At 44.7% G+C, this 15233-nt stretch overlaps 1 protein-coding gene across 1 annotated transcript in view; it reads left to right on the top strand.

The window, feature by feature from the left end:
- Nucleotides 1-13411, top strand: part of EMP1 (epithelial membrane protein 1) — a 20151-nt gene extending 6740 nt beyond the window's left edge. The window contains exons 2-5 of the mRNA XM_021690676.1: nt 7750-7864; nt 10098-10194; nt 10308-10448; nt 11169-13411. Of these exons, the coding sequence (XP_021546351.1) occupies nt 7787-7864; nt 10098-10194; nt 10308-10448; nt 11169-11335 (483 nt within the window). The 5' untranslated portion in view covers nt 7750-7786 and the 3' untranslated portion in view covers nt 11336-13411. The remainder of the gene's footprint in view (nt 1-7749; nt 7865-10097; nt 10195-10307; nt 10449-11168) is intronic.
- The last annotated feature ends 1822 nt before the right edge of the window (nt 13412-15233 follow it).

Genomic DNA, 15233 nt, shown 5'->3' with positions numbered 1-15233 from the left:
TTCCTTCCTTCCTTCCTTCCTTCCTTCCTTCCTTCCTTCCTTCCTTCCTCCCTCCCTTCCTCTCTCTCCCTCTTTCTCTCTTTTCTTCCTCCCTTCCATCCTTTCTTCCTTCCTCCTTCCCTCTCTCTCTTTCCTTCCATCCTTCCTTCCTTCCTCCCTTCCTCCTTCCTTTCTTTCTCTTTCTTTCTTTCTTCCTTTCTTTTTAATAGCATGCTTGCTCCTCCACCCTCATCCCCTGGTTCTTCATCCCTAACTATGCGAGAGTCTGTGCTCATTTACACCAGTGACAGATACACATTACTCTTCCTATAATAACCCCCATTTATTATAGATAGACCACATTTGGGAGACGGAGCTCCCTTTCCGCCAAGACCATGAAAACATAGTTGTTTTCCCTGGAGCATGCAGTTACTTTTGTGGCTTGATTCCTGATGTTTTTTCTGGTCACAACATCTGCCCTGCATGTAAAAACATCAGGCCCCAGAATGACGTGGATATAGTGAGGGACAACCTGAAATTCTTTCCTTCCACACCAAACATCAGATATCCAGAGGCAGGAGGAAATGGTCCTTTGAGATCCTTTCTCTCCCCATGTTTCCCACGGAGAAATTAACATCCCCCTCTCCCACCCCTATGTAAAAACAATATTTAGAATGGAAAGTACGCCTACATAAAACAACAATAACAATGGCCAGAAAAGCTCATCCAAGGTCTCATCCCCTCAACCTGCTTTTAATCCCAGCCTTTTCCTCCTCTGGATATATCCTCTCCAACTGCTCCCAAAAGAGAGTGTTTCCTTTTCTGCTTTGGTGTTAAATGGACATCCACTTTGCCAACCCAAACGATCCTCCACAGGACACACATCAAAACAAACCGACCAAAGCAGAATGAGACTGATGTGTAGAGAATAGAAAGGCGTTGGTGCTGCCAGTCTGCACAGGGAGAAGTGACAGGCTGCTGGGTGTCATGCTAGGGAGATGGCCAGAGATAGTGGCTGACTCCCGGAGATCATGTGACCAGGGGCAGCTTTGTCTTTCATGTTCTCTCATGCCTTGCAGGAAACACCATGTCGTTGGTCAGATGGTGTGAGACAGCTTTCTTCAAAGTTCACCAGAAAGTTTTCCAGAAAGAGATGGAGATTTCATAATCGGGAAAACACAAATCAGTGAAAAGACAGAATAGCGTCTAACAGTTGAATAAAATCAAGGCTGTGTTATGACGTGATTGAGATTTGGGGATCTTAGGTGATCTTGGCTAGTTCTCTGGTAGCCTGAAAGTTCTGCGCAAAGGTGACCATTCTAGAAAAGGTCTGAAGAAGCCGCTTTAGATTAAGGGCAGAACTAAGATCAGGGATAGTAGTTGCCAAGAGCAGATTCTGATGCGTTGTCAGGAGGACTTCCTAATGGGAGGGTCTTGGCAAGTAGTGAGCTCCCTGTCACTGGAGGAATGTAAGCATGACTTAGGTAGTTCTGTGGTGTAGATTTGTAGTTGAGGTTCATATATTGGGGAGGAATTTTAAGGCCTCTCTTCTCAGTCCAGAGGTTCTATAACTTAAAGAGATAGAAAAGTTAAATCCGTGGACAAATTAGTGTTTAGAAATTTAAGATATTTTCCTTGCATCTACTTATTTCCTCTTAAATAAAAGGCAACAAACACATATATACCCTGTATATTCAAATGTCAAAGTTATCCAGGAAATATTCGTATGTTTACAAAGATATTTATATAGCAATATGTAACAGAGTTTGCATATGATAAGGTGCTCAATACATAGTTATAGTAATATAAATAATTTCTAAAAATTACAAAGGACTAAAGTTCATGTATGTAAGAAAAAATATTGCCTTCCTAATAACATTTATTTGCTCACTGAATGGAAGTTTACTTGGTACCTGTCATAGATAAGACCCTCCCTTCAGAAACTTAGAACCTTAGGGCTTGGGGAGCCAAATATTTCCATAAGTAGTCCTGTTACCAGGCAGGCTGCCATTAGTGGTTTTAATAAAGGGCCATGTAAGGACTATAGCATAGTGGGGAAAATGACTACTTCTGACCTGTGTATCTGGGAAGGCTTCCTAGAGGAGGCAGGGTTTAGGCTTCCTAGAGGAGGCAGGGTTTGAGCTTCCTTGAAAAATTTTCGATAGGTAGTTCCTGGAGGAAGGACACTTAAAAGCAGGGCTTTTTCTTTGGAAACCATGTTCTCAGGATTTCCAGGGCCAGAGTAAGGTGTTTGGAGCCTCTTTCCCAGTGATGAGTGGGAGGGGGTGGTGAGGTGTTTGGAGGATTTTGAGCAGAGGAGTGACAAGGTTGGATAATGCAGTGGTGTGGAGGATATGTCAGAGAAGGAGGAGCTCAGAAGGAGGATCATGCCAGAGGCTGATGCTGGGGTCCAGGTTAGGATCTGAACTGGGCAAGGACAATGTGAGCAGAAGTAAGGAATAGATGAGGGGTAAATAATGGAGGAAGAACTCATGACCTGAGTTGCTTTGGGCAATATCATCCGAGAGGAAGGAGAGATGGGGAATTTGGTAGCTGGCCATTATTACTCCCTTCTCCCCAGAGAAGATTGGGTTATCCAAGGCGGTCAGGAAAATGACTAAACTGTCTTCCAGCTAGCCAGCGGATTCACATGCTCTCAGAAAGCTCTCTTGCACCATCTGGTAGAGGAAGCCTCCACCGTGCCTTTGTCTGGGAGAATCTCACCCACTCTCAAATGAATCATGGACGTTTGAGCTCTGCGAGACTCCCGCCTCTGCTCACACAGCCCCTGCCCTCCCCACCCTCCACCCCCGTTTCTGATTATGTTACACCCCCAGGTTCAGGCTAGTTCTTCAGTGAGTCAAGCCCAGGATTTCCACTGCTTCCTTTGCTGGAGAAGTGGGTTTTTGATTGTTCTGTTCTGCTGTATTGTTCCCAATTACTGTGACTTAGACCACCCTTAAAGAACTGTATCATCCAGACTCTGGTGGCGGCCATTCAATAAACACACTCTGTGGCAGGAAGAAGTTATCTGACCCTAGCTTAACAACCATGGATCCAAATTACGAACATCTGAACTCCCCTACTGTGTCTTTAAAAGTCAATTACCCTCAAAGTCTCTGCGGTATTAGGTACTCATCAGAAAAGGAAAGGTGTTCACAGGGGCCTGATTGATTTCTCATGGTCACAGCACCCTAAAAGCAAAGGCAAAGAAGCAATGCAAGGCAGTCTCGGAGCTATGTTCCTTTGGTTCTTTCATATTTTAGGGGAGTAGGAAGCCATAAAAGGAAGGCAAGAAACCAATAAAGATTTAAGCTAATGGAGACAACTGGAGAGGACAGTTATCTCCCCCACCTCCACCCCACATGAATTAGTCCTTTACACCTCCAATCCCCAGCAATGGTAATTCTCAAGGTCATTTCTGCTAACTGTAATAATTTTCTTTTAACAAAGAACTTAATCCAAATCTAGAATGGTCAGTGGTTGTGAGGTTTGCATGGGGACTAGGAGCATAAAGAGACTGCTCCTCCTCTGTGGGCTGGGCAATTCGAGAAGAAAAGGGAAATTTGGTCAAGAATAAAAGATGGTGGTGGTAGAAAGGGAACCGGCTGGCTTGTGCGTTTGGAAGAAAGAACAACAGAAAAGGGATGTCAGAGAGCTGATGTGTGGCCCTAAGTCTCTTAACTTCCTTTTCTCTTAGCACTCAACTTCCCTCTAGAGTCCACATTCATGCCTCCTATACTTTTCTCAGTTTCCCACCCAGTGCAGTGATAGCCCTGGGTACCCCTGTCCCAAGAAGCCCTACTCTGCTTACAGGGATGGGTGGAGAAATGTGTTCCTGGCACCTCGCATAGAACAGTCAGTGGATGTCCTATCCTTCGAGAACACTGTGAATGGACTAGTGTTGTGGGCCTGGGTCTGAGAGCTGAAGTACCTTAAATGATTTTATGGGAGTTCCCAAGCAACCAACTGAGAAACTTTGGGACTGCCCAGTGCACCAAATGCTCTGAGGGACAGGCATTGCTCCTAAGTGTTCAGAATTGCAATGCTGTTATTTTGTACTTCCTGGTTCGAGCTGTCCAGCTGTGACTAAGGGTATGCTTTCCACTGGAGAGTGCCATCCAAAGCATTTTAGAGAGGTCTGAGGAAGAAGTCAGTTATTGTTGTAGTGAAACAAATTGCCAAGAAAGCTGTAGCAGCCAGTACTTCCAGTGATACGAACGTTCGGAAATGGTGTCTTTTCAGTGATTTTGTACGACACAAGATACACACCAGGGTAGGGAATGAGTCTCCCTGCAAGCTACGCGGCAAGTAGTGGGTGGGTGGGAGTTTCAAGAGCCTGAGACCTTCTGTTATTTATTCCCATTGTGCTCTGCTGTTCGATAGATCCCCAGACATTCACCCGCTAGGTAGCTCTCATGGTTGCCTATAAATATATCAAGATTTGCCCTTTCACGCACCTCTGGCTGAGGATTTCTCTACTGGGCACTCTCTAGTATGGGCACTGGAAGGGGTAATCCAGGTTAGAAACTTAAGAAGATAGTTCATTCTGCTTCCAAATGTGTTGGGGAGGGCCACCGAAAACAATGGAAGCCCCTCTAAGCTGACAGTGGATGACACTAACGAAACCTGCGAAATTGGGGGGCAGTGAAAAGATGGAGAAGCTGTATGCATTGTGTACTAGCTCCAGCTAGCTAGCCCCTACTTCCGGCTGGATGCAGCAGCCAAAAGCAGAGGGAATTACATGTTCCTTACAATAAGAGCCCCAGCTAACCCAAGACATTTTTGCTCCTTTCCTTGGTGGACAGATGTGGTAAAATCACAGGAATCTAAGAAGAAAGAGAGTCACCTCTTTGCTCAGTTCCCCGACCCACTCCTCCGGCCTGCACCAGGCAAGGCAATAATGATCAGGTGGGGCTTTGGTTTAGATCAGGAGTGAGATCCGGAGGCTGGGGGTACAGTGGATGGGCTGAAGTGAGGTGCAGTAGGAAGATGGTACATGGAATGCAATAACGATCAAGTCATCAAAATGGAGAGGGTGAGCAGGGATGAAAGCAATGAGACTTACTCTGGAGGGTTACATAGCAACCGAAGGAGACAGAAAGGGTTGCTGAATTCCCAACAACATGTAAGGCAGGGAACTCACAGTGTTTCCTCCACCTCATTTAAGAGGCCTCACTTGGTGTATTATACTCTGTTCTGGGCCCTTCAACCACCTCCGTCTATTAGGAGGAGGATGTTTGTCAGTTAGAAGTCAAAGGAATAAAAAAGACATTTATAGAGCCCAAAGAGTATTAAACATATGACTTGTTATGTAATATTTGTAATTCCCTACAGTCAGCCTCTTCCTTTCCCCATGAAGGGCAAGATCAGGGATCCAGTGATGGTATGAATTTTGGGGGTGTCGGGAGGACGGTCAGGGTTGAGAAGAGTGAGCTTTCTCCTTCTGATTCCTGAGGGTGTGTTCTTAGTAGTCTCCCCACTCACAGGGCAGGGATTAGGCATAATGGCAATTTCTAAGAGGACCAAAATGATTTATATACACCGCGTGGTGAAGTACATAGCAGATATCCTATTACTTGTACTTAACATGGGGTAGCCTGGTGACTAACTGACTTGTTATGTTGGTAACAGCTACTCTCAGTTTCATAGGATATTAATAGTAATGCTAATAACCACAACCAAGGCAGCCCCATTAGTATCTGCCGTGTGGTGGATGCTGCTAGTTTCACAAACATGATCCATAACTCTCGTATTTTCCTGTGTGATCGGCATTACAGCCCCCACTTTATAGAGGAGGACACTGAGAATGGAAGGACATAACTAGATGATTCTAACTCAACCTGTTTAACTCAAAAACCTCTTTTCACTGTGCATTAAAGTAAAGCAGAAAATTGTGGACGTATGCGTGACCCGCGGGAAGCAAAAATGAATTTGAATGTGCAGAGAGATTATTAATAGTGGGCATGAAAGCTCCAAGCTCTCCCCTGAGGCGGCAGGATAAACTTCATGATTTTTGTCATTCACAGTGAAATTGGACAAATCCCTACAAAGTAGCCTGGGTTGGAGGGAAATGCTGGGACTGGGAAGGAAGGCAGGGGTTGTTGGAGCAGGTTGGGAAGCCACAGGCTGCCTCTCATTCCTGGCCTGCAAAGAGCAAGGCCCCTTCGTGTACATGAGAACTTTCTAGATTTTTTTTTTTTTTAAGACCATTTTAGATTTTGAATACCTGATGGGGAAAGTGAGAGGAGATAAAAGGCACTTGGAGTGTTGAGACGAGCATCAGTGCTGGCCACTAAGTACCCGGGACAATAGGAAAGTGGCTCCAGCAGGCTCAAAGCTTCAATTAAATTAGGTGCAGTGAGAGAGAGAAGCGGGACAATTGCAGGATGTGCCCAGCCATCTCCTCCCTAGGTGGGGACATCCACACCTCCACCCTGGTGTGAATAACCTGCAGCTCTCTGAACGGAGCCCTCCCTCTGTAGCTGACATAAATCAGAATAGCCACTCCCATGTGCATCCTTCACACTTTCTTTATGATCAATGGGCTCCCTTCTCCTCTGCTGAGATTATGGCTGAACAGTTTGGTTTATCTATGCCCATTCTTTTTTTTTTTTTTTTAAAGATTGTATTTATTTATTTGACAGAGAGAGATGCAGCGAGAGAGGGAACACAAGCAGGGGGAGTGGGAGAGGGAGAAGCAGGCCTCCTGCCGAGCAGGGAGCCCGATGCGGGGCTCGATCCCAGGACTCCAGGATCATGACCTGAGCCGAAGGCAGACACTTAACCACTGAGCCACCCAGGCGCCCCTATCTATGCCCATTCTTAATCCATATTCATTCCCAATCCTCCCACCATGTGATTTATGCATTTGCCTATCTTCTCCATGGACTCCTGAAGGATTGGACGATGTGTAAATGTCATGCACAAACAGAAGGCCCGTTCAGTGGTGTTTCAGTCTGCATAGTTCAAAAGCCCCAGAACGGACATACTGCATCAAAGAAAACACAGCATTATGCCCCAGACCAATAGCAGAGTCCCTACCATGAGGCACATACAGCCCCAAGGCTCAGGTGCAGCAATACAAATCTGAAATGTTCAATCAGTAGGTGATCAGACCATTACACTTTAATTAGGTTGTTATAATTATTGAATACCAAACAGCATTGTAATAACAGAAGTTGTGGCTCTTACATTTTACATCTCACCCGGGAGCAAATGAGTAACCTATTCAGTCTATGGGCATTGAGTGTTAGCTGCTATTTGGCAGAAGGGATCCACTTCTATTAATGTCACGGGGCGAACAGTTTGATAGAGCCGCAGATGCTTCCCTAGTGGAAAATGGAAATTTATGGGACATTGTTACACAGAGACCTGGAAATTACAGCTGCAAAAAGGCCTTTTAAAAGATCAAAGTCTTCTTTTGGTTCTTAAGACACAAACAAAATAAAACATGAATAGTGATAAAGTTTGTGTGTGTGTGTGTATGTGTGTGTGTTTCCGGAAACACGCTTTATTAGAGAGAGGAGTATATAAATACTTGAGAAGCAGAATTATGTTTATATTTAAGTATATGTAAATAGATGAAGAGGCACTTAGGAAACTAGATTAACAAGAGGTTTTCAGGAATTTATAATGAAATCGTGATGGTTTTTATTGAAATTCTTCCTGATTTTAGCCGATAGTCCACACGTGTGGGAAAGCTGAATCGTCTGATTGAATCTGACAGTAACCTCTCCCCCACCCCCTTATCTTCTCTTTTCTTTTCAGAACTCTTCGTTGCTCTTTGAGGCATCAAAAAGCCAAGATGTTGGTATTACTGGCTGGTATCTTTGTGGTCCACATCGCCACTGTCATCATGTTATTTGTCTCCACCATTGCCAATGTGAGTAATATGTTCTTTTGTTCATTCATTCACCCAGAAATTATCTGAATATTTACATAAAGTGCTACAAAAGAAGTTTGAGCCACAATCCCTGCCCCTTGGGAATATACAGTTTCGTTGTGGGAAAAAAAAAAGCACCCACTGGCACGTCAAACACTGAAATAGCAGGAGGAGAAAAGCCGGTGTCTACCAGAGTAATCCCGCCAGGGCTGTGGGCGGCTAGAGGCTGGAGAAGACAATGAGACTTCTCCAGTCCTTGGCAGAACCTTCTCCGGAGGTAGAGCTTGGAGGATGGGTAGGTGGGCGGGGTCTCTTGGCGGAAGATGAATGGCAGAAAGAGCACAGGGATGCATTTCAGTCAGGAGTGCTAGCCAAGGTGCCCCCGTGAGAGGGAGAGGCTTTGTTCAGGGCAGCATGGGGATACCCATGCGGTGAGAGCAGAGCTTCCTTTCCTTCTGGGAACCTTGATTCGAAGGATAGAGGGGAGAGAGAAACGATGAGAGGCTTTGGTTGCCAGACACACATTCAAATTCGGAACTGAGAAGAGCATGTGAAGGTGGAATTGTGCCAGATTAACCTGGTTCCAGGGAATTAACTCACTCAAGCAAAACAATGTAAAAAATATTTTTCTCTCTGAACCTTGGGCTACTCTGACCTCTAGCGGTCGTTTATAGCACCACATTTGCTTTTATTGTGCTGTTCTCAGAAAGAAAAAAGACAGCCCCTGGCACACAAAAGTCAAGGCCATCCATCACTAGACGGGCAAATGGTGGCTCCAGAATCTGATAGGTCCATGTTACAGTTAAAGGACAAATGGGTTTTGAAGTTCAGATAGGAGAGTTTGGCTATCATTGGTGGATGTGGTCGCCAGGAGCAAGGCTGATTTAAGAATCCTAGCCCATGAGCCCTCCTCCAGACTGAGGATCAGCCATTCCGGGCCCCAACCCCCAAGTTTCTCAGGGTAACAAGCCTGATAAGTGACTTCAGACAGCTTTAGTGGGTGCCAAAGTGCTGAATATCTGAATTATCAGCTCCTAATATAGGGGTTGGCATACAGTTGTTTATTGAATCAAGAGCAGGTGATCACACATCCTTGGCCCTGGCCTTCCAGCAGTGCTCATTCTAATAGGTGCTCTGCGTGGACAAGCCAGGTGTTTGTTTTCCAGAAGAATAATTGTTTTTCTTGGGCCGGGTGGGAAGGGACACTGGCACCACAGTGAGTCTTGAGGAATACATGTTGGTCACTCTCCTACTTTCGGGGCCCCCACATCCTTCTGCTTGGATGGAAGTGACTTCTTGACACCAAGACTCATTGCTGTTTTCTTCGTTGTCCATATGTTTCGTATTTGCCTCTAGTTGAGCGTGTTTTTTTTTTTTTTAACCCCCTCAGGGCCCTTACATGAAATGGTCTTTTTTTTTTTTAAGATTTTATTTATTTATTTGAGAGAGAGAGAGAGACAGAGAGAAAGAGAGAGCGAGCATGAGCAGTGGGGAAGGGCAGAAGGACAGGGAGAAGCAGGATCCCCGCTGAGCAGAGAGCCCCCTGTGGGGCTTGATCCCAGGACCCCCAGATCATGACTTGAGCAGAAGGCAGACACTTAACCCACTGAGTCACCCAGACGCCCCTAAAATGGTCTTGATAGAGCATATGGATAGTACATACTTAAAACCAATTGCCTCATCCGATGTTTCTCTTTCTCCCGAACCTCAGAATTTTAAACCACTATGATTGAATTACTTTTTTTTTTTTTTGAGTAATGAGGAATGTGAAGCCCAGAGAAGCTATGTGATTTTTCTTCAGTCACACAATCTTCCATCTTTGCTCTTGGCACCTCCGTGGCTTCAGTTTTGGTCACACCTCTTTTCCACCAAGAGGTGGGGTGCTTAGCCATATTTGGAGCTCAGTATGGGGTGTTGCCGAAGATTCGATCCGGACACAAATCTGATTTGCTATTTCTTTTCCTTTTAAAGCAGAGGGTCAGCTTTTTTTTTTTTTTTTTAAGATTTTATTTATTTATTTGACAGAGAGAGACACATCGGGAGCCAGAACACAAGCAGGGGGAGCAGGAGAGGGAGAAACAGGCTTCCCGCTGAGCAGGGAGCCCCATGCGGGGCTTGATCCCAGGACCCCGGGATCACGACCTGAGCCGAAGGCAGACGCTTACGACTGAGCCACCCAGGCGCCCCATGAGGGTCAGCTTTTAAACAACTGTTTGTTTCCTTTTGGTTTCAGGTCTGGGTGGTTTCGGATATTACCAAAGCATCAGTTGGTCTTTGGAAAAACTGTACCAGCGGCGGCTGTGATAACATCCTGTCATATGCCAGTGAAGGTATGTCTTAGAGGGCTGCGCTTGGTGGGGCGACTGTGGTGGTCAGGGAGGCGTGCAGCCTGCCGGGGACTGCTTAGCCCAATACCCTTGTTCTCCTCCTCCTGTGTCCACAGACGCCCTCAAGGCGGTGCAGGCCTTCATGATCCTTTCCATCATCTTCTCCGTCATCTCCCTCGTGGTCTTCGTGTTCCAGCTCTTCACCATGGAGAAAGGAAACCGCTTCTTCCTCTCGGGGGCCACCATGCTCGTGTGCTGTGAGTATCATAGGGGTGGGCTCCGGTTTATGCCAGAAAAGCTTTTAGGGCGGCCTTACCGTGGGTGCTCCTGGCAGTTTGGACAGATGAGCACATGGCACATGGACAATTTTCTCCTCTGCTTTTTTGTTCTCTTTTTGAGAACCCCTGCTGGTGCTTGGCATAAGTACTGTCATCTGCTTTAAACAGACTGCCATGTTTAAACCTAGTGCTCCTGGGGTGGGGTGGCGGGGGCGGGTGACCACCAAGTGGCCGGGCCACGCCCACTGTAAGCACTTGTACACATGACACTTGAAGGCAGGACGGTGGGCGTCCTTAGACGAAGCCACTGCCACGGTGCATGCCAGTCGTGCTGTTCTCTTTCTTCTGCCGTTCTTCCCCAACACACACAATTGGGTGCAAGTCTGTGTTCTTTTGCATCCTGGGCAGCCTGCCTACATATGCTGGGGTCCAGAAGGAAAAGCTGGGTGGTGGACGTGAAGTTCTGTGTTTTACTTCACACTTGTAGCTACACAAACCAGTGTGGGTGTGAGAGCCCAAACACCTCCAGTTTATCAGCACAACCATCAAGGTTGGTTGGTTCAGGGCAAATCAACAGAACTATCGTATAGGGCTAAACAGCCAGATTTGAAATAGGATCTTTTAAAAGTTATACAATTTTTTTCTTGGTTTTAATATAAAAAAACCGAAAAATGAGACTTTTTTTCGTCCCCCTTGCAGGGTTGTGCATTATGGTTGGGGTGTCCATCTATACTCATCATTATGCCGGTGGTTATGGAACCAACTACTCGACCAGTCACCATGGCTACTCCTTCATCCTCACCTGGATCTGCTTCTGCTTTAGCTTCATCATTGGAGTGCTCTATCTAGTCCTGAGAAAGAAATAAGGCCGAACAAATTCACGGGGATCCGGGGGGTGGGGAGAAGGAAGCCGTTGAATCTGGGAGGGAAGTGGGAGATACTGTGCAGGAAAAACCGAGAGAGGGGAGGGGGGCGGGGAGGGGAAGTAGGGTGGGAGAGGCTGAAATCCAAACCATTCCCGAGGAGGTTCTCTGCCGGTGAGCCCCTGCCCTTGGGAGAAAGTAGTTGGCTAGCGCTCTGCTGCTCCCCGGATGCAGCCGGAGAGCCTCTCTCCAGCCACCAGACTTGGCCTTCAGCTGTTCTCAGTTACACACACTGCCTGGGGCCCCATCTACTGCCACACCATGGGCTTCACTCCTGAGGCTGAATTCTGGGTCTCGTGCTGCCGTCCTCAGACAGATTGCATCAAGTTAAAATAGCGGTACAAGTTCCAGCAAGAGCAGATCTTGTTTTTGTGTTGAATATGCTAAGCCTGGAAACCATCGTGCCTTTCTGACCCAAAGCAAAACATCACATTCCGGTCTGAAGGGCCCATATGAGGGCTTTGGCCAGTGAGCCATTATCCCTCTTTAGAACAGATATTTAACTCTGTGGAACTCAGTGGTATTTGTGACGAAATGGGAGAAAGACATATAGTCCTAAGGCCAAATTGGTGGGTGAGTTAAACCAAGAAAGAGAACTTTTCACAGTGGAAGGCCTGGGGGATGATCAGAACCCAGACCGGACCTCACACAGCTGTCCCTCCCAGAGACCTCTTGCTATGGACTTTGCTAGGCCTCTCACTTAAAGCCAAAGCAGCTCTTTTGGCATTTCTGTAAAGCCACTAATGACCAATTCCATGGTGAAAGCACCACACAAATTATGGGACCAAGGGGCAATCTGGTGGCAGTCCTACAGTAAGGTTATGTTTTTAGGACCCCCTGTCCATGCAGTCAGTGTTTCTTTTGAACACATACTGGGAAAGAGGTGGACATGGTTCCTTGTAACATGATTTATTACTCTCCCTCTAAATTATAACTTTTGAGGACATTTTGTCTAATTATCTGTGTTGGGGATCAGGACTCCTAGGCTCAGTGGTAGCTCCCTCTCTGACATGGGCTGGAGCCATTGCCTTTCCCACAGGTGAGGCAGGGCAATTCTGGAAGCTTAGTAAAACATAAACTAAAACCAAATAGATCCTTGGGTGAAAGGTGCTATATAATTGGAAAGTATTAAGCATACTAGATTTCGGTCATGATTAGAACAGAGTGCCTGCCTTCCCGGGAAAATTAGAAAATTCCCACGAGACAAATAAAAACATAGGTGTTGGGTGGATATTTTCTTTAAGAGAAAAAATAAAAAGCAAAAACTCTCGTGGTACCCAGTCATTTGGCGATTGGGCTGTCTGTTGCCATAGGAGCATTTCTATAGGACTTAGTAGCAGTATGTTATTCCTGGGTAAGCAGGCATGGCTCTGGCCTGGAGGAGCTGAGCCATCTCAGATTCTGTTGAAAGGGGTTGTTTTGGGAAGAAATTTCCTTTATTACCTGAGAAGAAGATCTACCCCAGGGGGGATCTGAGACATCTTGCCTACTTTCTTTCTCCCAGCTCTCTCCTTATTCCATTTCTTACATAATTTTCCTTTCTGGGGGTTGTCATGCCATGATTGCTGGTATTTATGTAAAAGGACTATGACTAAGTGTATTGCTCTATGTTCATTCTGGTTAAGGGAATATTGAGGGCAGGCCACCAGATTACCTGGGCTGGGGGGAGAGAGATGGCAAGCAAAAATTGTGGGATGATGAACTTTTTAATTATGATTTAATTATCACATGATTATAGAAGGCTGTCTTATGTGCAGAAGCATACTTACATATCAGATATACCCAAAAGAGATACTCGCATTATGTTGAAAAGTGAAACTATGACTGGAGTGAACCATGTATTCCCTTGTCTTTTACTTTATTTCTGTGACATTTATGTCTCATGTAATTTGCATTACATTGGTGGGTTGTTCTAGTACTGTATTTGGCTTCTTTAATAGATTGATATTTCATATGCTATAATTGTAAATATTTTGATACAAATGTTTATAACTCTAGGGATATAAAAATAGATTCTGACTCCCTTCACCGTGTGAATGTTTTCTTCCTAAAAAATGCAGGACAGTAGGGATAATAGTGACATTTATACCGAATGAAGTTGTCAATCAGTGTGATTTGAACAACTTGGCATTTATTTGAGACATTAAACTACTTTCTGGTGATACATTAGGCATTCTACAATAATTCTTTTAGGCAAATGAACGTTATTAGATATAGTTTTATCTTACATTAATTAAAACTCTAAAGCAAAAAATTAGAACTTCATAAGCTAATGCATCAGGGAGATGTTATGGTCTTGAATCAGAATGACTTATGACATTAAGAAATCAGATACTTGTAAAGTTTCTTTGAAATAGCCAATTCCTCTAATGTGTCTTCAAAATATAAAGCAATTCGCAAAGGTATGCATCAAATACATACCTTTGCAGAAACTTATTCATTGCATAAACTGGACATATCTGTAAGGGGCAGATGAGAAAAGGAAAGCTTTACTGCTTTCTGTGAGCAGTAAGGACTGGAATTAACAGTGGAAAAGCAAAGTAGATACTTTGTACCCTAGCATTGTGTCAACACTAATATCATACAAATGGTTTTGATGTGGATTTGGTGCTCTGTCAGTCCCCTGTGGTTTTGGATGAAGTAACTGCACAGAGTAATACACAAAAAATACACAATGGAACCTGAAAATAAAACTCTAACATATTTTAAAGTCAATTAATCAAATTGCTTTGATTACTGATACCCTCTCAGAGACCTCTGTAATTTCTTAGATCACTTCTGGGATACTGTCATAAGAGGCTACCTCTTTCCTTTAGTTCTCCCTGGGATTCATTCCCCCATGTCATTTGCCCGGTCATGGGTCAGACCTCCAGAGCATCCTTTCTTCCTTTCCTTCTATAGATCTTTAATCAGAATCTCCAATAAGCTCTCAGAAGTACTCAAAGTTTCTCTTTTGCCAAGATGAAATCTTCTATCTCAAAGACCTGGATGGTGAATGGGGGTGTATTACTCAGGATTCTCCAGAGAAACAGAACCAATAGGATGTGTAAATTACATATAGAAAGACATTTATTTTTTTAAAAATTGGCTCACATGATTATGGAGGCAGGCAGCTTCAAAATCTGCAGGGAGAACAGGGCTGGCAGGCTGGTGCCCAGGGAAGAGCCATTGTTGCCATTCAAGTCCAAAGAATGTCTGCTGGCATAATTGTCCCTTGTTTGGGGGGAGGAGGTGGCCAGTCTTTTGTTTTATTCAACTGATTGAATGAAGCCCACACACATTACAGAGGACAATCTGCTTTACTCGAAGTCCACTGATTTAAATGTTAATCTCATCGAAAACACCCTCACAGAAATATCCAGAATAATGTTTGGCCACCTGTCTGGGCACCATAGCCCAGCCAACATGACAAATGAAATTAATCATCATGGGGGAAACATTCTAATTAAGAATAAGGCACCAGGTTACCAAACATTTTCAGAAATAATTTAAAAGAAACTTAAACAGTGGAAATCTTTATGTTTACAGTTGATACTTGGAGAAATAGACGTGGGGGTTAACTTGAAAGATAATCTTGGATATCCTATGAAAAGACAGGAAGTTGTCAGAGTCCCTTTTATAGGGGAGCTTAATAAATATTTGTCAGATTCAATGTCTTAGGTAGGGTCAAGTTGAATTAAAGTGGTTAAGAAAATACTCTTAGGTGAAACTGGTCCAAATTTATGAATATAGGAAAGATGAGCTGCAGAGCTCTCCATTACCACTTAGGAATGGTTAATAGACAGCTACACCACTCTGTGTTGGACTCAGCCATTATAATCCCTGTGCAAAACCCCATTAG

Source organism: Neomonachus schauinslandi, chromosome 5 (assembly GCF_002201575.2).
Source record: "Neomonachus schauinslandi chromosome 5, ASM220157v2, whole genome shotgun sequence".
Classification (NCBI taxonomy): Eukaryota; Metazoa; Chordata; class Mammalia; order Carnivora; family Phocidae; genus Neomonachus; species Neomonachus schauinslandi.
The sequence above is the reverse complement of the archived record's forward strand: the minus strand, read 5'-3'. Positions and strand labels throughout refer to the sequence as shown.